Source organism: Colossoma macropomum, unplaced genomic scaffold (assembly GCF_904425465.1).
Source record: "Colossoma macropomum unplaced genomic scaffold, Colossoma_macropomum, whole genome shotgun sequence".
NCBI lineage: Eukaryota > Metazoa > Chordata > Actinopteri > Characiformes > Serrasalmidae > Colossoma > Colossoma macropomum.
Window position 1 is genome coordinate 35397149 of NW_023494790.1, and position 22947 is coordinate 35420095.

The 22947-nt window shown below is 42.8% G+C and overlaps 1 protein-coding gene across 1 annotated transcript in view; it reads left to right on the top strand.

Moving 5' to 3' along the window:
* ngfrb (nerve growth factor receptor b) overlaps positions 1–22947 on the top strand; it is a 65729-nt gene that overhangs the window by 21405 nt on the left and 21377 nt on the right. Inside the window, exon 3 of the mRNA XM_036573210.1 lies at positions 4917–5288. Within this exon, the coding sequence (XP_036429103.1) occupies positions 4917–5288 (372 nt within the window). The remainder of the gene's footprint in view (positions 1–4916; positions 5289–22947) is intronic.

A 22947-nucleotide genomic window follows, 5' to 3' on the forward strand; every position in this document is an offset into this window, starting at 1 on the left:
CCCCGTAATTCAGCTTTAAACCATTAAACACTGAACAGCCTCCCACTGCCGAAAGGTAAAAGGAGCGTTTGTACAAAGAAAAGACCAGAGACAGATGTGTCTCACAAGGACAGCTGGTGATTAATGGATGGATGAAAAAAATGGAAAGTTGAACTGGGATAATTTGCAAACAAATTGTGGCAACTGTTCACGTTGCAGCATGTAATGACCGGTTACCAGTTTCTGTTGCTGTTGCCTCTGTTCAGGTAGTCTCAGGAAGCTCCTTGTTTACAGCAAAACGTGATTCCATGGTGCTTAGCAGAAACTGGTAAGCTTTTAAAACAGGTATGTGCCCTTTCTGACTCCCTAGCCTGGGGCCAAAATACTCAAACGACATGTTAGACGCACGAGTCCCTCCCCTGCCCTCGTCCCGTCTCCCACCTGTCATGCTTTCCCTGCCTGTGCTTTCAGCAGAATGTTCGGGTGGATCCTGGGGGAACACGGTTGTCAAATTTCGGAAAAACAAATGTTTTACTCCAGCATCACCGCTGTGTCAGAGAATGATCCACCACCCAAATAATACCTGCTCTGTGAGGGTCCTGACCATTGAAGAACAGGGTGACAAAGTATGCAGAGAAACAGATGGACTACAGTCTGTAATTGTAGAACTACAAAGTGCTCCTGTGTGGTCAGTGGAGCTGATAAAGTGGACAATGAGTGTAAAACAAGGTGGTTTTAATGTTACAACTGGTCGATGTGCACATTCACATCCCTAGTTTGGCTGGATGGCTAAAAGAACAAACCTCTGACCACAGTATGGTTTTAAAGGAACCTAAAACATTTGTGGGATTGCTGGATTTTTTCAAAAAAGCAAATACAATGTCTCTGGTCTGAGTCATGTTTTAGAGTCTGATCTCAGTGTTCATCTTGTTGTCGTGGATTAGGTGGTCTAAACAGACAAAACAGAAGGACCTTCTTGAAAGATCTGAGCCGGAATGACTCAGGCTTGATAGTCTGGGACCTCTTAGGAAGCGCGTTAGCCAGCCTGCGCTACCAGATTGGCTTCCCTATTATGGACACTTGACAAACAGAAGCTGTTGGCAGAATGTTACCTCTGCCCCTCTCTAATGTACTCACACGCACACATAAACAACGAACACACACTCTGCGCTGTCTCACTGAAATAATGTGTCCACATGCATTATTGATGATTTGCATTATGATAATGGCCCAGCGAGGGCGGAAGAGGGGAGGAGAGAGAGTGAAAGAGTGAGGGGGTGAAGGGAGGATGGTTTTCAGCCATCTGCATCTGCAGGAAATGCTCCGGCACTCCAGCCCCCTAAACAACCCCCACCCAGCCATCCAGTGAGCCCCAGCACAGGCCACTTTACCCCCTCATCAATAAGTCCATTAGCAGCTGGAGTTCACGACACACCAGGGAAGGAGAGAAGCCCTAATCAGGGATGATGATGATGATGAGGATAATGATGAGCTGATGTGGCCAGCTGGTGGGGAACCAAGTATGATATAGCTGTACCCTTCTTAAGCCTGTGACACTGATTCAGTTTTGAAAGCTGAATTTTTTTGCCATTAATCTGTTACAGATGCCAGTTGGCAACTTTGTAATGCACCACGCGTTTTCAATTGGAGACAGTTCTGGACTACAGGCAAGCTAGCACCTGCACTCTCTGATTACGCAGCCGTGCTGTTGTAATACGTGCGGAATGTGGTTTGCCATCGTCATGAAGAAATAAGCCTGGACATTCCTGAAAAAGACAGTGTCTAGAAGGCAACATATATGGTTTAAAATGTATAAATATCATTCAGCATTAAAGGTGCCTAAGCGAGTTATCCACTATTACCCCCCCATACCATGACAGACCCTGGCCTCAGAACTTAACACTCCTAACAATCTGGATGGTCCTTTTCTTCTTAGTCCCAGAGAACACAACCATTATTTCCATAAACAATCTGAAAGGTTGACTTGCCAGACCACAGTACATGCTTCCACTGAGCATCATTCATTTCAGATGAGTTCAAACCCAGAGAAGTCGGCGGTGTTTCTGAATGTTGTTATATATGGCTACCACTGTGCATAGTCTTAACTTGCATTTGTGGATGCAGTGACAAACAGTGGTTTGTGATATACTTGACAGAAGCATGCTGGTTATTAAAGCAGTGCTGTCTGAGGGGTCAAAGGTCACAGGCAATCAGGTTGTGGTTTTCGGCCTTGCCCTTTTCGATGATGTTATGCACTGGAGAGGGTGAAATACGCAGAATCCTTGCCATCGCTTACTGAGGAATGTTGTTCTTAAATTGTTTTTGCTGATGCATTTTTTAGCACAGCAGTGAGCCTCGAGCCATCCTTGCTCACAAAGGACATTCCTGGCTGCTCCTTTTACACCCACTTATAAGTGCATCACTTGTTTCTGAACATTTTTGAACTTTCCTAGTCTTAAATTGCAGTTCCAACGTGTTGCAGGCATCAGTTTCAGAATCAGTATATATTTACAGAAAACAATGAATTATAAGGTAAAACATTATTTATCTTGCACTTTATTCAGTTGCAGTTCACTTACTTTCCCAGCCCTTTTGAGGTTTTTACAGTCTACTTCCCTGCACGCACCCAAGAAAATCCTCCTGATTTCCAAAAAAGATGAAATATTGATGAGTTATTGTGAGTCACTCTGATCTCATTTCTGAAACGTATTTCCTGCAGAGCTTATTTTTGTCCTCTGCAGTAAAACAACGTCCACTGCACTTCTTTTTCAAATATTTATCTTATTAATCGACCATTAAAATCATCACATGCTATAATCTGCTGACAGTCTCGCTCAGTTAGGAGACTGAATGAATTCTTTCTGTGTCCCTCGCCGGCTCAGAGACAAACAGCGTTCAGATAAACTCAGGGTTGATTTCATTTCCATCGATGAAGCTGTAAGAAAAGCTATGACTGCTGCGGATTCAACATGTCACATGAACTGAGTAAACATGAAGATGAGTTTAGCACGCTGATGCATGGTTTGGGGTGCGGTTCTATATCAGCTGGATTCTTATCAGTTCACGTTATGGTTCTGTTTCTGTCATTCAGCCTGTTAGGTGGACAGCAAGAGTAACGGCTTCTCTCACAACCTTTAGCTAACATATAGGGGGAGGTAAAAACTGGATTTTAAGAAGTGCCTCTCCAGTGCTGAATGTTGAATGCTGCTAAGTCTGATGCTGCATGTCTAAAAAAAGAAGAAGAAGTGAAATTAGATTGAAATCGAAGTTTTGTGGTTAATGGATGAGGAACAGTCTGTTGACAGAACTGCGGTCTGGACTTACACAGAACAGGCTGTTGTGGTTTTCCAGAGAAGGTGAAAGTGACAGAGTGATTCTGCTTTGGAGCGCAGAATAAAAATGACAGTCAAAACAGCCATTAATTTTTCAGGAGATGTTTTGCAGAAGATTAGATAGAAGATAATCAACTTGCTTCAGGAAGAAGAAAGTCAAAGGAAAACAAGTGGAAAAAAACGAGTTTCCAAAACTGGAGTTTAAAAACTGATTAAAAGCTGCAGAGAAAATGGGGCTCCTAACAACCACCTGGAAGCCCTGGTAGACACCAACATTGTCCCCTTTAGATAAACAGCACATCTCTGAGAGAGAGAAGAAAATCAAGCTGCGTCAGATCTGAAAACATTCACAGGTGTTTCTGTCCATCCTTCCACTGTGAGAAGACCACTCAGCGCTATGGGTCTGAAAGGATGTGTAGCTGTTGAGAAGAACCTCACTGAGGAAAGGAGACGGACACATCAAATAAAGAAGCTGAACAATGGACTGACCACCCCAGAGTCCAGACCTCAACACCACTGAATGTGTTTGGAATAATTTGGATCATGAGAAGCAAAAAATGCAAAACCAACTTCTAAGACAGAACTTTGGAGGTGTCTACCTGCAGATTTCTTCACCAAAATAATCAACTCAGTTTAATGATGGACGTTTGTCCAGTATGTTTGCTTGTGGTTTGTTCTGTGTCTTCTAAAGAGTGAGAAGGTTTGATCATTTTTCAACATTTATTTCATAAGAAATTGAGGAGAGAAAGTCAAGTATCCATTATATGTCAATACAAAACCAACTTCATCACACTGTTACAGATGGAGCCATACAACTGTCACAATATGAGGTTCAGCTCCGCCTTCTTAATACTTCAGTTTGTGAGTTCAGATCATGGTGGTGGTATGAGGGAAGACTGATTGAGGGAGGGGGGAGAGCTCTGAGAACTTGGGCTGGAGTTCTGGGCAACTTCTGCCTGTAGCTAGAAGGCCAGACCCCCTCATAGCTGAAGTAGGACTGATGCAGGACTGAGGAACAGGGAGGAGATGGTGGGGGTGGCGGTGGGGATTGTGAACCCTTCGTCACGGGAACGGAAGGTGAGGATGTGAATTTATAGGGCGTTAGATTGGAAGGAGGAGGGGTTTCAGCCATGCTCCTCCCCCCAAACCTCAGTTATAACATAACTACATTTATATGTTATGACAAATATCAGCATGCTTTTTCAACCAATCAGGTTTTGCCGTTGGAACCAACTGTTGTATAATGAGAAAAATGACGCAGTTTGGATGGGAAGATGAAGATGAAGATGAAGATGAAGCATAAAGTTCCCATTCATGCTGACTTTAGGATGTGCAATATTGAGAGAACAATATCGTTCAGTTTGTGTTGTTATATGAAGTTATCACCACTGATGTTATGTAATGTGATTATATGTGATTAAGGTAAATGTGTTGGCAAAGTAGTGATCATCATTTATTTTAATTTAACAAGAACATTGGTTGTCAATTTAAAATTGTAATTTTTCTGAAATTTGGTCGAATTTGGTGCGATGTTTGAAGATAGAAACCCACTTTTCTCTCTCTCTCTCTCTCTCTCCCTCTCCCTCTCTCTCTCTTCCCTTTCAGGCGAATCGTTCTCTGAGAACTTCAGCCACACGGAGCAGTGCCAGCCGTGCACACAGTGTGTGGGTCTGCTGCGAATGGAGACGCCCTGCACGGACTCCAACGACGCCATCTGTGTGTGCGACTATGGCTACTTCCTGTCGACGATGACGGGCCGGTGCGAGGCGTGCACTGTGTGCCCCCCGGGTCAGGGAGTACTAATGCGCTGCGAGCCTGACCGGGACACTGTGTGCGAAATATGCCAGGATGACACCTTCTCGGACCAGGACAGTACCCTGGAGCCCTGCCTGCCCTGCACCGTGTGCGAGGACCAGGCCGAGCTGGAGCACTGCAGCCCCATGCGAGACACCATCTGCCTGGGTGGGCCAGGGACAGGTAGGTCCCCTTACAGCCAAGGCAGCTCTGCTTGGATCCCAATATTGTGTCCTCCTTTCACAGTGGGAGTACTGTGACCCGAATATTGTTCCCTTTCAGTCATAATATTGTGCCCCACTTTTAGCTGGAATATTGCACCCACTCAGTTCTGAATATTGTACCCCCTAAATGAGGATATGGTGCCCCTTATTTAGAACACTGTGCCCTTTTAGTAGGTATATTGTGTCGCCACAGCTGGACTATTATACCCCCTCAGTTAGAATACCGTGTCCCCTTTAATTAGAATATTGTGCCCTCTTAGTAAGAATATTGTGTCCTTTCAATTGGGATAATAATTCCTATTTCTCCCACAAGCTAACATACCCTTCAGACATTCATGGGAATTCTGTGTATTTTCCAGCTAGGTGAGCTGTTTAAATTTAGTCAGTATTGCTTGATATGAGCCTCAGATATAGCCACACGCTACTGTTGTGAGTTTGGTCCATTTTCTTTTGAAAGCTTGTATTGAAAGCTTGTTTGCCCGACTCAATTTTAAACGGATTTGGCGGAGAATGTAATACAGTGAGATGAGTGTTAACGTTGTCATAGTAAATGTCATTGGTACTGATTGTTTTCCGGCAAAGGATATCATTACAAAAAAGCTTGAAGGGACTGAAACATCCTTATACTTTATTAGCTTGTAGTTCCACTCAGCGGGCACTTTGTGAGCTCCGCCTACCACTATATCAGCGTACAATTACAGTCCATCTGTTACTGCAATTTTTCGGCCCAATTCATCATTGCTTTGTATATAACTCTCTAACTGCGCCAGCAGGGGAGGGGTTCCTAATAAAGTGGCCAGAGAGGGAAAAAATGGTTCTAGCCAGTCATAAATCACATAAGCTTGGTGAGTAAAAGGCACACATTGTTTTTTGCCAGATGAACTGTCTGCTGAACTCCGACTTTCAGAGCTGGCTGCACTTTACGTCTGAGTACAGTATCGAAGAATGTTGACCGAACTCACTGACAGTGCGCATCATTGTGCTGACTGGACGCTTCCCAAGCACCCTAATGGTCTTAGGTCAGGGGGTCAGTCTCGTCTGTGTCCCCCTAGTGGGTCCCCCACACTTGCCTTTTTCATCAGCCCCTCCCTCTATTTTGGGCCAGGCTGTAGTAGGTCATCATAACACGTCGTATGAATGGGGTTGGTATTGTAGACGTGGTGCCTGCAGGCGTCGGGCTGCGAGAGTTGTGGGTTCCTCCTCATTCGGATCACTTTTCACTGCATGCTTTCTAAAACAAACGGCATTGCGAAGACGAGTCAGCAGTGCTGACCTATTAAGCAAGATCGGGCGCTGCTAGATGAATAGTTGGCCAGGCTGGATGTCCTGCGGTGTTGCACTTGGGCCTGTAAGTTACATTCCAAAGCATATTGTTGGGTGTCATTTAGACTGAAGACAAATCAATACGTTGTGTGTCCAGCTACGGCGAACGCTGTACTCTGACCGCGTGGGTCCCCTCGTTTTGTCTCAGAAAAATGCAGCTGTTTAGAAAAGGCCATAAAAGAGAATGAAAGAAATTCTTATGGAACCTTTCAAACTGGCCAATGTTTGATTTTATTCATCTATTTTTGATATGATATTTGCTCTTTGAGACAAACTGGCAAATCAGTTGCCTGTTTAAATCACATGAGTCAAACAGAGCACTACACTGAAAGTAACCCTGCGTTCATTCACCTTCAGGGAGAGCGGGCGATTTCCAATGACAGGAGGCAGCATGAATGTGGGCGGAGCGGGCAAAGTGGGCGGAGTGGGTGTTAGTGATGCAACAAAGTTGAGCAAAGTTTAACTTTATGCAAATTAGGAGCAAAGCGATGTGGTGGCTTTGAAACAGCATGACTCTTTTTTGGTTCCTAGATATTCGCTCGTACTAGAGATGGAGGAATGACTGCAGTGATTTCTCTGCAAGTAGATAATCTCAAAGTTTTCTTCTGAGGGAATTACAGGAATTAAATTTATAGCCAAGCAATTTCTGTCCAGGACTTTTATTTTTAGCAGGAATGGTAAGAACCTGGCAAGAAGATGTTTGATTTGTGTTGAGATTGATTTTGTATACACTCCGTAGCCACTAGTCAGAAAAGTACGCTGTACTGACTTGACATGTGTTTGCTGTCGGTGCCCATAGAAATTAATGGTCAGCTCATGTTCAGAAAAACTCAGAGATGATGAGCGTCCAACGATTTGTGTGACGAGGCGAAAAGTCGCTGCCGTAGTGAATGCAGGGTAGGATTCAACTGGCTATTTAGCACAACGATTCAAGCATAATTATGATGAAATTTTAGCATGTGGTACTGTACAAAGGTCAAAGACCACCCGTCTGTCCACTCTTCCACTGTGAGAAGACGACTGAATGCTATGGGTCTGAAAGGATTTGTAGCTGGTCAAGAAGACCTCACTGAGAAAAGGAAACAGACTTATCAAAATAGCTGTTGGTGTTCTCAGAACAAAGGACTGACCACGTCAGAGTCCAGACCTCAATGCTATTGAATATGTTTAGGATTATTGGATCATGAGAAGCAGAGAATACAACCAGCTTCTTCAATGAACTTTGGAGGTGTGGAATAATATCCCTGCAGATTTCCTAGAAATACTGAAAATAAGTTTCCTGAAAAGAATGGAAGCTGTGATGAAGGCAAAGCATCATCTGGGTGTGACCACAGCTTCACTGCTAGGGAAAGGGGACTCTATGGTTCTGTGCTGTGTGCTACTATAGATAAAGCTGAATTATAGAGACTACAGAGGGACAGAAAGCATCCCAGTAGAAGATGTTTGGACAGTGTGAAAGGGTCAGGAGGGGAAAAAGAAGAGCAGACAAGCAGAAGGTTATCAGGTGAAGTGATTTTTGGAGCACATGCATGGACTTGAGCTGATCCCTATGAGGAGGAAACTGCAATAGTCTGCTACAGACATGAAGTACATCAACTGACCATAAACACTTTCCATGTGTATATGCAATAATAGATAGGAATCACTTAATAACAGGAGTTGTATCATATAATAACATGATATAATGGACAAATCAGCCTTTCGCCTGTTGTTTATTATTAGTTTCAATGTGGCATTAGATCTGCTAATATCCTGTCTATGGGTTTGCCATTTCCCGTCCCATTAGCAGGCTGTTATCATAAGTGTGAAGACAAACATCTCACTGCCGACTCATCCCAACAGGCAGTAATTGGCAACAGGCCAGTGTGTGCATACTTGATTTAACTGACATATGCTTGGATTAGATTTCGTTCAGGAGGCAGGTGGCATATAGAAAATGTGGAAACAAACCAAAGGAAACTGTTTAGCAGTCATTTCAATCATCTTTTCTGAGTGAGCTTTGGATCAACTCCAAGCTACTGTTTTCAGTCGCTAAATTGCTCGTGATTTGGACGTTGGCAGCGTTTCTGCAAACTGCTTTTCCATTGAATACAAAATCGTACTTTGGCAGGACGGACCTACAACGTCAAACTGACATAATCCTAATGGCATTACGTTAAAGGACGGGTTAGGGGGGCGTGTCTGCCGTGCTGTTTCCAAATGTCTGGGGTGTCATCTCGTTGCTTGAGATGTTTATCTGACAGCAGATCAGCAAGATTTGCGCCCTGACTTCGCACCCTGACCCCGTCTGACCCCTCGCTCTAATCTCGGCCTAGAGGTGAAAGGCCGGGGTCGTGGGAGGCTACCGTAGGCTGATGCCTGATGAAGGGAGTGGAAGGTCAGGATTGGGTTGATTTCATCTATATACACAAAGTTATCCGCTTAGGTGATTAAAGACTTAAGGTTAAGTTGTAGGAAGTCTTCAGAAAAGCCCTCTTCAGAAAAAACAGGGCTTTGTGGCTGACACACTGTGTGCTACCCAGGAGGAAGAAGGATGCTGGAGGCAGGCGTGATGGTGGCAGCGGTCATTCACCCTTTCATTTTACTCAGATCACAAAACAAAACACCAAAACCAAGAACCAAAACTTGATTCGTGACTTCTACGTAGATTCTTCACTCCTTTTGCACACACCAGCCCATCAGTCTCATTAAGGCCAGCACAAGCACTCTGAGCCGAGAGGGAAAGAGAGAGTTCGCTGCCTTGCCTCCCCATCAGCAACACCCATCGGCCACCACAATCAAACGGCAGGCGAAGTACAGTGGCATCACTGTGGAACAGGAGGCAGGGCTCAGGAGGTGGGGATTGAATGCTGTCCCCACGCCCTCTCTTGTGGCTATCATCAGCCTCCCTCCACCTCTCGCTGCTGTCATGCTCCTCCCTCCACCTCTCACAGCAGTTGTCCTCCTCCCTCTGCCTCTTGCTACTGTTGTCCTCCTTCCTCCACCTCTGGCAGCGGACGTCCTCCTCTCTCTGCCTCTCGCGGCTGTCGTCGGCCTCCCGCCATCTGTCGCAGTGGTTGTCCTCCTCCCTCCTCCTCTTGCTGCTGTCGTCGTCCTCCCTCCACCTCTAACGGCTGTCGTCGGCCTCCCGCCATCTGCCTGATCAGGAGTTTCCTGGTGATGATGACTGTTCTTGCTCTCTCTGAGAGGGCGATGTCCCTCCTTCTCCCCTTCCGTCAGTATGTGGGCATCTGTTAGCTGACTTAACACAAAAAAGGTACTAAACTCTCACTGGGGTGGTACCCTCAGGGGTACATCTTCAGTACATTAAGATAGGGAACGTCATTATACCATATTCCATTGCAATTATGTTTTTTAAGATGTACTGACTCCGCACACCCCGTCTCGTCTCCAGGCTTTTTATTTTATTGTTCTGTTTTAAAACATTAGATTATGAAAAGGTACAAAGACACACCTTTCCTCTGGGAAAACCTTACTTAGGGTACACAATTGAACCTTAAAACCGCTGTTGTACCTTTGAGGGTACATTTACATTGTATGTACCTTAATAAACAAAAAACGGACCTGCACGGTACCTTTATTTCTGACGGTCCAGAATTGGCAATTAGCATTTCCTCCAAGCGTGTTGAGCTGTATACTGCATTGCATTAGTGGCAGTTTGAAAAGATGTGGTTGTGGTTCAATGGTCACAGAGGAAGCACATGCCAGTCTTCACTCTCCCAGCTTAATAGCATTGCATGGTGGGGGAGGCTGGCGGATGGACTTGCATATGACTAAACTGGGGAATAAAAGGGAAGATACTTGTTCCCAGTGGTGCAGCTGCTTAAGGTTTCACCCTGTCATCAGGAGATCATGAGTTCAAATCCAAGTGATGTCCTGACTAAGGATGTGTATTTTGGCTAATATTGATATTTGAGTATCCGTAAGTTCATGAACTGTCTGGTTAGCAGCAGGGAAGAAAAACACATTTCCAAAAACAAAAAAAAAAAAATAAAAAAAATTAAAAGAAAGTGCAGGGAGAGTTTTGCATTTGAAAACGTTTTAAATTCAAAAATAGCCAAATCGTTTGGTTTTCGTGGTGGACGAAGGCGGCCTTGATGAGCCGCTGAGCCACTGGATGCTGATGACGGCTCTTCAGTATTTTTCCTCTTCAGTGCACGATTTAAGTCATGTTAGTTTGTTAGTTCATCAGATAAATATATTCTCACAGTTTCTGGACGCAGCTAATATCAGCTAGACTGATATCAGACATCTGCCTTCTCATGCCCTTAACAACGCATCCTTTGCAATGCACTCAAGTTAATGGCAGCTTGAACGCTTAACCGGGTATTCGAGTATCCATGCCTTGTCCCAAGAAGTTGCTAATTATCACCATGTCATCGACATTCTCACTGATATTGATAAGACTATGAATCATCAATATCGTCTGATATTATCGCCGAACTGATGAATCATTCAGGCCCTTGTTTATATCAGTATGAACCTCAGTGTCTGTAGGGTTGCACTTGCCAGTTCCTGGAGTAAAAGCAGACTGAGGAAAGTAACTTTTGAGAAATGGTTTTGAATCATCTGGTCAGACATCCTCTTGGCCTGCGCTGTAATGGGAGATTGGAAGTGTGCTTGTGCAGTACGACCCAAACACAGGAAACCATTTGGGTTAGCGGAGGAGGCAGCGTGAAAGTGGTGCGTAATCACATTAATAAAGGGATCAGTTTCAGCTTCTCCTGTGTGTGTGTGAGTGTGTGTGTGTGAGTGTGTGTGTGTGTGTGAGTGTGATCAACAGCAATAGAGGCCTTACAGCCGAGAACGCTCATTCAGAGAACTCAGTCACCAAGAAAGACAGAGTCCGGCAGTTAATAACTATATTAAACATTATACCTACATAACAGTATAATATAACAGTATCAACACTGTATTATACAGTATATAACTCTAAATAAATAAATACGCAGGCAGATATTAGAAACCCCTGCCTTCCACTCACTCTCCCTTATAGCTCCACTATACAGGCGCTTTAGTGGGTGCACAGTTACAGACTGCAGTCTGTTTGTTGCAGCACAGTTGATCAGACGCCCCCCTGTTCATCACTGATCGTTGGTCAGTTTCTGACCTCAGGACCCTGTTGAGCAGATATTATTGGGGTGGTGGACGGACCTGAGATCGTGAGATCACGACGTTTTCTTCCTTCTTTCCTTCTTTTCTTCCTTTGTTCTTTCTTTTTCTTTTTCTTTCCTTCTTTCTTATTTCTTCTTCTTCCGTCTTTCTTTTTTCTTCCTTTCTTTTTTTCTGTTCTCCTTTTTCTTTGTCTCTTTTTCCTATTTCCTTTCTTCCTTTTCTGTTTTCTTCTTTCCTTCTCGTCTTTCTTTCTTTTTTTTTTGTCATTTTTTTTGTTTCTTTCTTCTATTTCTTTCGTCCTTCCTTGCTTCCTTTTGTTTTCTTTCTCCCTTGCTTGCCTCTTTTCTTTCTCTTCCTTTTCATTGTTCCTTCCTTTTTCTTGTTCTTCTGCCATTCTTTCTTTCTTTCTTTCTTTCTTTCTTTTACTCCCTTGTTTTTTTCTTTTTCTTTTCTTTTTTTCCTTTGCCTCTTTCTCTTATTTCCTTCCTTTCTTTGTCTTCCTCCATTCCTTTCCTCCTTCCTCATCTTTTTCTTTCTTTCTTTCTTCTTTTTCTTCTGTTCTCCCTTTTTTGGTCTCTTTTTCCTATTTTATTCCTTCCTTTCTTGCTTGTTTTCTTTTGTTTTCTTTCTTCCTTGCTTGCTTTTCTTTCTCTTCCTTTCTGCTTTTTCTATCTTCCTTCCTTTCTTGTCTTCTGCCATTCTTTTCTTTCTTTCTTTCTTTCTTTCTTTCTTTCTTTCTTTCATTTCTCCCTTCCTTTTTTTTTCTTTTCTGTGTTCTTCTTTTCTTCCTGTCTACCTTTTTCATGTCCTTCCTTTTTCTGTTTTTCTTTTTCTCCCTTCTTTCCTTTCTCTTCCTTTCTTCCTTCCTTTCTCATCTTTCTTTCTTTCTTTCTTTCTTTCTCATTTTATTACATTTGAATTCTCTTACTTTTTTCCTATAAATATTATTTTATGCATACATACATTAGAAGATGTATGTATGTATGTATATAATTTTATGATATTTTCCTTTTATGATATGTTTCCTTTAGGAAATGCAGATCTAGGTTGGCGATGGCTGAACACGTTGGTCAGTTTTTCTGACTTCTAAGAATGACACGATATCTGGGACTTTGAACGGGTTTCTGAATCAGAGGATTGAGCAAAGGCACTGAGGCAGATCAGGCTGATTAATTGTGTGTTCTTCTCGCATTCCACTTCCTCCATGTCATACAATTATCACATCAATAGCTGCAAGGAGACTCTGAACATACGCCAGAACACATAGAGCCATATTGTGCCTCTGTAGAATTATCACGGCCAGAACTGACCCGTCCCCTTTGGCCTCTGCCTAAAACAATGCAAGCCTTATGGTCAAAAAAGCTAGTCTGTGGTGTAACGTTGGGCAGCCATTCTCTCCCTCAGTCCTTCTCGTCCCTTTGCATCCGTCTTGTCATACTCTAAAACAATGAACTCCATCCAGATCATGCTTCTGCTTTTTTCTTCCGTGGCATTCCCGAGACAGAACTCTAGGCCCAAAGGTCCAGAGGTGAAGGCCGGGCGTGTGGCCCAGCTCGTGGCTCCAGCCCCATTTACCGCCTCATAAATTTGCCCAGTGTGACGGCCCCTGTCCGCCCACCCCCCTCGGGAAAGCTGCCCATTAAATGTGGTTGGCATTTCCACCCCAGTGGCCCTGCCAGAATTCCCAACATGGAGGGAATGCTTACTCTGGTCTTTGTGGTGAAGACTGCAAGAGTGGCCTTTCAGATCCGTATAGCTTTTGTCTGTTCTCTTATCTCACCATCTTCTCCACAATGACCCACAAGTCAAGAGTGCCATGGTCAGCGGCCAATGTATGACATCACCGCTGCAGCTTCAGTTTCTAGATGAACAGCTTCATTATTGTTATACTGAAAGCTTGCTAAGGTATCCTGGGTGGCACTCCTCCTCATTTCAACTAGGAGGTCTAGGGAAGCTTGGAACTGGGGGGGGGTTGGACAGGAGCTAAAGGCTAATGCAGAGCAGGTGTGTGCCCATGTCTTCAGAAAGTATGATCAAGATCTAGTGGTTGATCCCGACATCTGTTGTGCAACCCGCTGCTGATCTTAGGCTCAGCCATGCTCATATAGGGCTCAGATAACTCAGACCATCGTCCCATTGACTGTGTTGAAGTGTTTGGAGTCCAAGTGGTTTCAAATACCATATTTTTGGTCACTCCATTATCCATTGGGCCAACGCTGGACTTTATTTCCTCCGACCAGTGACTGGCTGAAAGCAGTTCTCAGACATCAGCCTTACACATTAGCACTGATCCAATCTGGAGGCTGAAAGCGCTGACGTGGGATCAGGTTTCCAGCCTGTGGATCCTGACTACAGATATCAGGAGATAACATCCTCGGCTGATCCAAGACCATTAGCTCGACATTAGTGCTACAACTGAAGGCGAGGCTGTGTTCAGTGCAGGAACGATACAGATTGCAGCGGGTCTCACATGTTTGCTATGTATGTAGTACCTAGATCAGGGGTCGGCAACATGCAGCTCTTTTACTGCCCTGTTGTGGCTCCACAGCAGAATTAGATTTGTAGGTAAAAATAAAATAATCCTCCTTTACAGTAAAATAAAGCTCTGCTGGTCGTTCAACACAGTTTAACAATAAATGGTCTTAAACTCTGGAGTTAATGTAGAACTGCTGATTCACCCTTTAACCCTGAAGGTTGGCGTGCAACGAGAGAGAGATGACGAACATCGATAACTTAGAGAAGAATTGACTTATTTGCATTTATAATCACTCCAGCTGGTTTCCTGATATGTTTAATCTGCAACGAGAAACTGTCAAACACTAAAAAGTCCCGAAGCTGAAGTCAGATTCTCATTCGCCAGCTTCTCATTCTAATTTTCACGTTCCACCTTAAAAGGTGCAGCAGTTACATTCTGGCACCATTTAAGGTGGAACGGAAAACTGAAGATGGAGAATTATAAGCTGACTTTGGCCGAATGTTGAGAGACATTTTACAAGAAACTATTCCACTTTTGAGGAAAAGTTTCCTGCCAGAGATTCAAGAAAAGTGGCTATAGCTGAGCTAAAGCTTATAGCAGAGCAAAGCAAGTCTGTGTTTTAGTTTATATTTTTAGCTTATACTAGTAGCGCATACTGAAACATATTTACAGCCACAATGGTAAAATGGACATAAAAAGTTGTGGCTCCCAAGATATTTAGATTTTTGTTGAAAGGACAAAATGGCTCATTTGGGTTACTGACCCCTGACCTAGAGATTGGCATTTGAACTGTGATTGGTATTCAAATAAAATCTTTTTTGGATTTTTACCCAGTTTTCTCCCCAGTTTAGTGATTTCAAATTCCACTCGTTAGCTAGGTCTTGCTACCACATCTCTTCAACTGCTGCTAACGCAAGATCACTGGACAGCTCAACGTGATCTGAGGAGAATACTAACCAAAAAGCCAATTGTGTTACGTCAATCAACAGCCTCCAAGAGTGGCCTTTGAGATCCATACAGCTTCTGTCTGTTCTCTTTTCTGACCACCTTCTCCACAGTGACCCATAAGTCAAGAGTGCCATGGCCAAAGCTGTCAGTGCTACGTATTTATTAGCTGGGTATGGCCATTTGAACCATGATTGCTATTTCGGTATAACTAATTTAGTAATTTCTAATTCTACCCACTAGCTTTGTCCCCTCCCATCACAAAGCAATAGCAGGCTGGGTGGTTGAAGGCTAGCATGTGCCTCCTCCAAGGCATGTGATTTAATTTTAGCATTTTTAAACTGCTGCTAATGCAACGATATTGGATAGCTCAGCACGCTTAGAAGAGAAGACAAAAAGGGAGAGTGAGGCCATGGGAAGGTCTCAGGACAAACAACGCACTGATTAGGAGCAATCACAGTCAGGGGAGGGGTCGACATGGTGAGTTCTGTTTAGTAGTCGACACACTCCACACTGTATAAACTCAAACACTGTGCTATAGGTGGTGCATGCAGAAAGCTGGCTAGTCTCCATTCTAGCTCACCCCAAGAGACTGGCTTTTCTCATTAACTCGTTACAATTTGATCTGCTCCTTTGACAATAAACCGGGCTAACTTACCTCACCAACTCACACCACAAGAGGTGAGGGAATCAGCGAGTTTGTACGTCGCCTTATCTGAAATGATGTATACAGGAAGAACTAGTATGTCGCCCGCTATTAACATGATGTATTCAAATAACCGATTAAGTAAACGACTAGAACAAGTTTTTAACCCCTCAACATCCCAGGCTTATTACATAAAAAGGCTTATTATTCAGTAACTACAGGGACTTCGATGCAAACTTGTTGAGCTATTCTTAGGTTATAGAAGTGTGTAATGGCATGTTAAGGGGTTAATTAACCGCATCCATCCCTAGCATAAGCAAGCGTGAAGGACTGCATGTATGTAGAAAGACGAGGAGAAGAGGAGACGGAGGGAAGTGAAAGGGAAGATGGACACGCTGTGTGGAACAGATGGGATGGATAAGAGGAAGGGAACTAGAGAGAGGACGAGAAAGAGGGAGCAGATGTAGAGAAGCGAGTGCGGTCGATAGAAGAGATGGAGTTTCTCTCCTGCCCTATCGGGTTTCTCGGCCTGACCTCTGTGAGCGACTATCACGTTCTGCTGCAGAGAAGAGAAGTAAAGCGCCCTGCCCTCTCTGGCATGACGAGGCTTGCTTTGGCACCGAGCTCCATACTCCATAAACAAAACAGGCGATAAAAACACGGTAAGGGGCGGGACAGGAAAATGATCATTTTCTGCATCAGCACCTCCAAGCTAACCGCACACCTGCTTAGCCCACACCAAGGTTTGTGTGTGTGCACACTTCAAGCCTAATAACAGAATATAATTGAGGGATTACTGAGGCCTGTACTTTCCCCTGCCGAACAGCTGCAGCTCAGAGTAATGTGTGGATTCCAGAGCGGAGGAAGGGGGGATTTCGGCATGCTCTTACCGATAGTGTTCTTCCTGCGTTCAGTTTTACTGATGTGACACATCTGGAGAGAGGTTTAGATGCCCCCGGTGTCCAAAGAAGAAACGAGACAGAATGTGTTCCTCTTTCGGGTCCTCTTTTATTTATAATCATTAGCTCTTAGCCCAGAAACAGAAGCTTTCACCTTTTATTTGAAGCTGTGAAAGCTTCCAATGAAATGCTGCTTCAGAGTTAGGGACCGTCTACAAATTACCAGCATAAAAAAAGGTTTGCTGTTATTGTTATTATTATTATTATTGCGGCTGATGCTTCCAAGAACATCACTAATGAGAAGCATTAGCAGATGTACTTACAGAGCTGTACTTCAGCTAAAAATATTAATCCTTAAAATAGCAACACTTTTGCTTCGTTAGTTTTGAGATGGTGTAAGTTGTGGTAGAGGTGAGTGATATTGCAAAAATCTATTATTGCAGTACGTCTAGAAACTTTTCACGATATACAATATGTCACAATATTCATTTTTTCAGACGTTTGATCTGTTGGAACAGAAAAAAAGAATCAGTAGTGCTACACTGTAAAAATAATATCAAAGACTGAATTTTTGTTCAATATTTCTCAGACTGTGCTGCATTAAATCCAGTTAAACAAGACTAATTTATAATGAAACATGCAGTTGGTCAGTGTTCTGTACTGACGATATACACAATGCGTTTAGAACAGCATTTTTATTGTATTGTGACATAATTTATCACAATAATGATGTATATTATCATATTGACCAGCCCTAAGTTGTGGTTGTCGTCTTTAATTTGGCCAAAAAAAGTGTAATTCATCTAATAATAAAGAATAAAATTACAAACGTCACACAAACTAAACTTCACAGTCAGCGACTGGAGGGTCTGTAGCTGCCTAGCTTAGCCTGAGATGTGATGCTGTTTCTCCCGGGAGCTGAAACGTGTCGCTGTGGTCTAAGCATGTGCAAAAATGTACACAGTACCTTACACAGCTTTTTTGGTACAGGAATGATAACGGCTGCAATCAACCAGCGCAGCTCTATTGTTGGGTCATTCTCAAAAAAACGCCTCAAAATGTGGCCATAAACATTTGAGTGTTAAAAGCATCACATAGATTAACAATATTCATATCATTTAGTATATCGGTTGGGTCTGTATATGGTACAGCAAAAGTTTGTGGAGTTTATTTTTCCTATTTTAAAGTATTTGGGGGGATTTTTTTAACCCCTATTCTTGTTACCGCAACATGTTCACTCAGGTCTTTCTCATCGTCAATATTTATGATTTTTTTTGCTTTTTTTAATTACAAAAAATGTGTTTGTATTACATTTTACTGTTGACTCTTTTTGCTTTAATTATTCTAAGAAGGTGAAACAAAAACAACAAAATGAGGCACAAGTCAAAAAAAGAACCTCAGTGGCTGTCAGTGTGTTGCTGTAATGAGATTAAATTGCAAATTTAAACTCCATCTTTTGCAAAATGTATGTTTTATTAATTAGCTTAGTATTTAGTCCGACAACTGTATACAGATTTGAAAAGAACATTGTTTATTATTTACAGAATTATCTTCAGATCTTTGTGTGTTGCGGTAATGAGAATTTGACCACTTATACTGGAAAAAGTTGGTATATTCAAAAAAGGAGGCGTTTTTCCCTTTGTTTCGCTTTTTGTTTAGTTTTACATGTATAGCAACAATAATTACGACAATATTAACAATAACAACAAAATCTGAAAATGAAATAGTAATAATAGCAGTTAATTCTGTAATTTGAAGCTTTATCTTTGTCTAATAAAGCACCATTTGCTAAAAATCTGGGTTGTAGTTTGCTGTTATGTTTATTGCGGCCCGGCTACGTCTCTACAGCACCGTCGCTGGGGGCTGGTAACTCTGTTAACTGTCACTGGCCTAACTTTCTCTTTTTTGGCCAATTCGAATGGATGTTCAGTTGTAAATGAAATTCACCAAATCCTTAAACCCTTAAACTCTCAGGGCCAGCTTCCCAGACCAATTTTTAGGGTCACTTTTCCAGGGTTTACGCCTAGTCCAGACTACAGCATTCTGAATGGAAATTCTCCATTTAAAGGAAATTTAGTCCAGGACTCGGCTCAATCCCTGACCAGGAAACTAAGTCTTAATGGCAAAACACCACTAACAGTGCAGTTTAGCTCAGGACTAGGCTTGTCAATCCATGTCATGTCATGTTTTGGATGCTTTGTCAGTGCTGTAAGTGAACCTGGTCAGGCTGTGCTGGACTGAAATGGGAGGCATTTCCCATCCACATCCACACTCACACTCACACTGCTCTCCAGAGTGTAATTACTACAGCTAATGAGGACACTTTAGAATCCACCATCACTCTCTCACTCCGCCTGTGCAAACAGAGAGAAATAATGGACAGAAAAGGGAAATTCTAGTCGTGGTCTTATCGGTATTGGCAGATAGTTTCTTTCAAAAAAATAGGGATCAGACCTTTGTTTCGATTTCAAATCACTATTTGCGCGAAAGTGCCTGCATTTTATCTATTTTACTGCATTTGTCACCCCCTTCAAAAAACATTATATTTCTCTGCTAATCCAGGTCGGTGTAGTTCATTTGCAGATATTAACATGAAAATACTGGAAATCCACACTGGCTGATATTGGTTAATTTCTAGGAAATTCAGCTGAATTGCAACATTCACAAACATTTAAAACCAAAAAAACTTTTAAATTTTAAGTCAATCTTCTGCATAGCTTTCTTTCATTTTCTCCACCTAGTTTAGTCTTATTTTGGTGATGAGGCTGCCTGGACCGGCTGCTTGAGTGACTCTGCAGTACGGCTGCTTGGCTGCCTGGAACGGCCGCTTGGTTGATGCTATACACTACCACTGCCTCAGCTAAGGACTTTTTCAGCCTATGACACTTCCTGGCCTCGCAAATTGTGTAGTAGTGGGCGGAGAGGGACCTTCCCCCGTGGCTAATGACTCTTTCCTGGCCAGCTAAGTGAGTCTATTTCATGGTCTATGGAACCCCCCCCCCCCCCCCCCAACTGTGCGAACTGTATGTGTGTTTGTGGTAACTTTATAAATTTATTGTTGGCTATTTTGTTACTTTTGTAAACCATCCTCGGGTTTGAGAAAAGGGCTATATTAAATTGAACATACTATTATTATTATTATTATTATCATTATTATTATTATTATCATTGTTGTTGTTATTTTAGATTAGGTCAACAAAGCCGTTTGAAAAAAAATACTTAATTACTAATTTAATTAATTAATTATTTTTTCCTACACCACTTTAGTGATTGCCAGTTCTTACATCTCACCCTATCAAACAGGGCCTCAGCCTGGTTGTGGTGGTGGGGGGTTAGAGGATTAGGGGGATCAGGCCTCTGATCATGGAGGGCTGTGGTATTGTATATATTGTTTATATTGTTTATGATTTTATGTAAACTCATAACTTAAAGTCATAAATGACAGTTAGATTGTTAGAAAGCCTGGCCAAAATAAATACATAAATAAATAAATTTCAGCTTATAAGGAGAAAACTACGTTCACTGTTCTACTTTCTGATTAAGCTAAACGTAACCTGTATGTTGTAGTCCTAACTTAGATGCATTACTAAAAATGTAGATTTTGAGAACTTTTGACTAAATTTAAGAAAAAAGGCTGAGATAAAATTTGAATTTCAGCACAATGCTAGCCAACATGGGCGTCTGTTAGCTGACATAACCGAATTAGAAGTTAGTGTTCTCCTCCAAGCATGTTGAGCTTTTCAGTGATGTTAATCTTACACTCTCACACACATAAAATCACAGTGTATTTATTTTATCTCATTATTTTCAACAAATAAATGCTTACCTGCCCAGATAGATGGCTTCACATGTGATTTTCTCAGGTATAAGTTTGTATATCGCTGTTGTTGGAAGAAAACCTCATTTCTCCATTTTTGACATTTTTTCAGTTTTTCGCGTAATTTGAAAATACCGGTTACCCTTTACATTGTATGTAGTTCCACAATGAATGGACCAAAAGAAACGGCCCAAAATGACTTGGAAAAAAGTCTGGTTCCATTGACTTACATTAAAAGTAAAGTATGTTTTTTCCTTCTCCTGTAAAGTTACCATTTTGGAGATACAAGGTTTTCTTCCGACAACAGCCATCAGCTTGTTGTTGTCTCTCTTAACAGCCAGATATTTATGGGCAAAGACGCTCAAACAGACCCACTTCACATAGTTAATAGTCTTAATCTTGCTAAGGTTATCGTCAACATAGTTTTGATGACACCCAGGCCTGCTGTATCAGCTTTGGTTGTAAAGCATTACTAAGACCAAAGAGTAACATTAGCTATGCTAAAGGCCTGTGATGAGCTTAAGGAAATAATTTAAGAGCATAGGGCTTTATATGCAGCTCACTTAACAGTAAGTGCCTTTAAGCGTTCTCTTAAGAGACCCACGCTTAATGTGTTTTATGCAACTGGGCACTGAGCCTCCTGGCCTTGCGTTTTACAGAAGAGGATAGTGACCTATCTGTCAGCCACCACAGCAGGCCGTATCAGTACCGATAACAGAGTTGTCTTATTCGGGTAACTGGAGGGAAGGAACTCATGTAAAACTAAACTTTTTGTAGGATATTGTTATCTTTGTTATGGTCAAGCTGTCATTGTCCGCAGTTCATCAGGTGATGAAGAGCAGAGCTCCGAATGTCACATGAGCTTCACCATTCGAGAGTTTGTGGCTTAGCCTGATGCCTTCTTCTCTGGAGCCATGTCATCTGAGGCCTGGTTTTCTTGAAGAACAAGAGCTGAGACGTGATGTTCTAATGGTCTACATGAAATAAATCAATAAACAATGCCATTTTGTTAAAATGGCGATGAGTTTTTACGATCACCGTGGGCTGTTGCCATGGTAACTCAACTACTAGTCACAGGCCTGCACCACAGTGTCCACCGCAGAGAGACTGTTTAGACAATTCACACTCTGTTTCCTTCCTCTTGTGCACTACAGCAGGGGTCATCTAATAGATTTGACCTGGGGCCAAATTCTTGCAGAGCAAATACTCTTTGGGCCAGGCCCCCAATGTCCCAACACCCCAAGCTTCGGATATCCATAGCTGCGTCGCAATTCAGGGGCTGCATCCTTCGGAGGCTGCATTTGAAGGCCGAATGCGTTACAGCAGCGCAACTATGCTGGCCCATTTCAAAGGCTCCTTCATATGCAGTTGTGGCGGGACAGTCGTGGGCTGGAGGTTAGGGAACCAGCCTTGTGACCAGTAGGTTGCTGGTTCGAGCCCCTGAGCTGACAGAACATGACTGAAGTGCCCTTGAGCAGGGCACCTAACCCCTAACTTATCTCTGGGTGCCGTGATACCGCCCACCACTCTGGGCGAGTGTGCTCACTGCCCCCTAGTGTGTTTGTGGTGTTTCACTGCACGGATGGGTTAAATGAGGAGGTCTAATTCCTCTGTGTGGTCAATGGTTCTTAATTCTAAATATGTGCCAGAGAACTGTGTCCTTCTTTTCCATGGTAACGAAGGATCCAACGGGTGGATCCTTTGGCAGCCAACACATTCCAAGGTTCATTGCGTGCCGGCAATTGCTCACGAGTCGGATCTGGCCAACAGGCCGCAATTTGATGATCTCTTCACTACAGCTTTGCCTATCAAAACAACAGTAAAGGTCAATCGGTTGGTCAACATACATGATCTTGCCTTCTTGGCAAGATCTCAGGCATTACGGCATAAAACGCAGAGGAGAGGTTGAGGAAGGAAAGAAGGAAGGAGGAGTAGGAGGAGGAGGACGGCATGGATGAGTGACTCGGGCCTTTATGAAGGGGAGGAGAAGCTCGCAATGAAAGAGCAGCAGTGCATAAGAGAGATGGGATGATAGAGGAAGAGAAAGACAGATACATAGAGCAAAGAAAAGGGTTGGGGGGGGATTTTGTATACAACAAAGAGGATCTCTGTCCATGGTGGTGTCTGGTGTCCCTTCCTCTGGGATTGAGAGTGAGTGTGTTTGTGTGTGTGTGTGTTTTGATATGTGAGCGGGAACAGGGAGTGGCTGTATCACATACACACAAACCCAGCATGTATACTGGAACACAACTCTGTAACACAGTGTGCCTAATGTGCATCCAAAGGCCTGTATAGACGAAATCGTCTGCACATATTTAAAAGTTCAACATTAAATTAATACATTTCGTCTTGTTCTGAGTGACCTGAGCTAATCTGCAGGGATATTTTTCCATACAT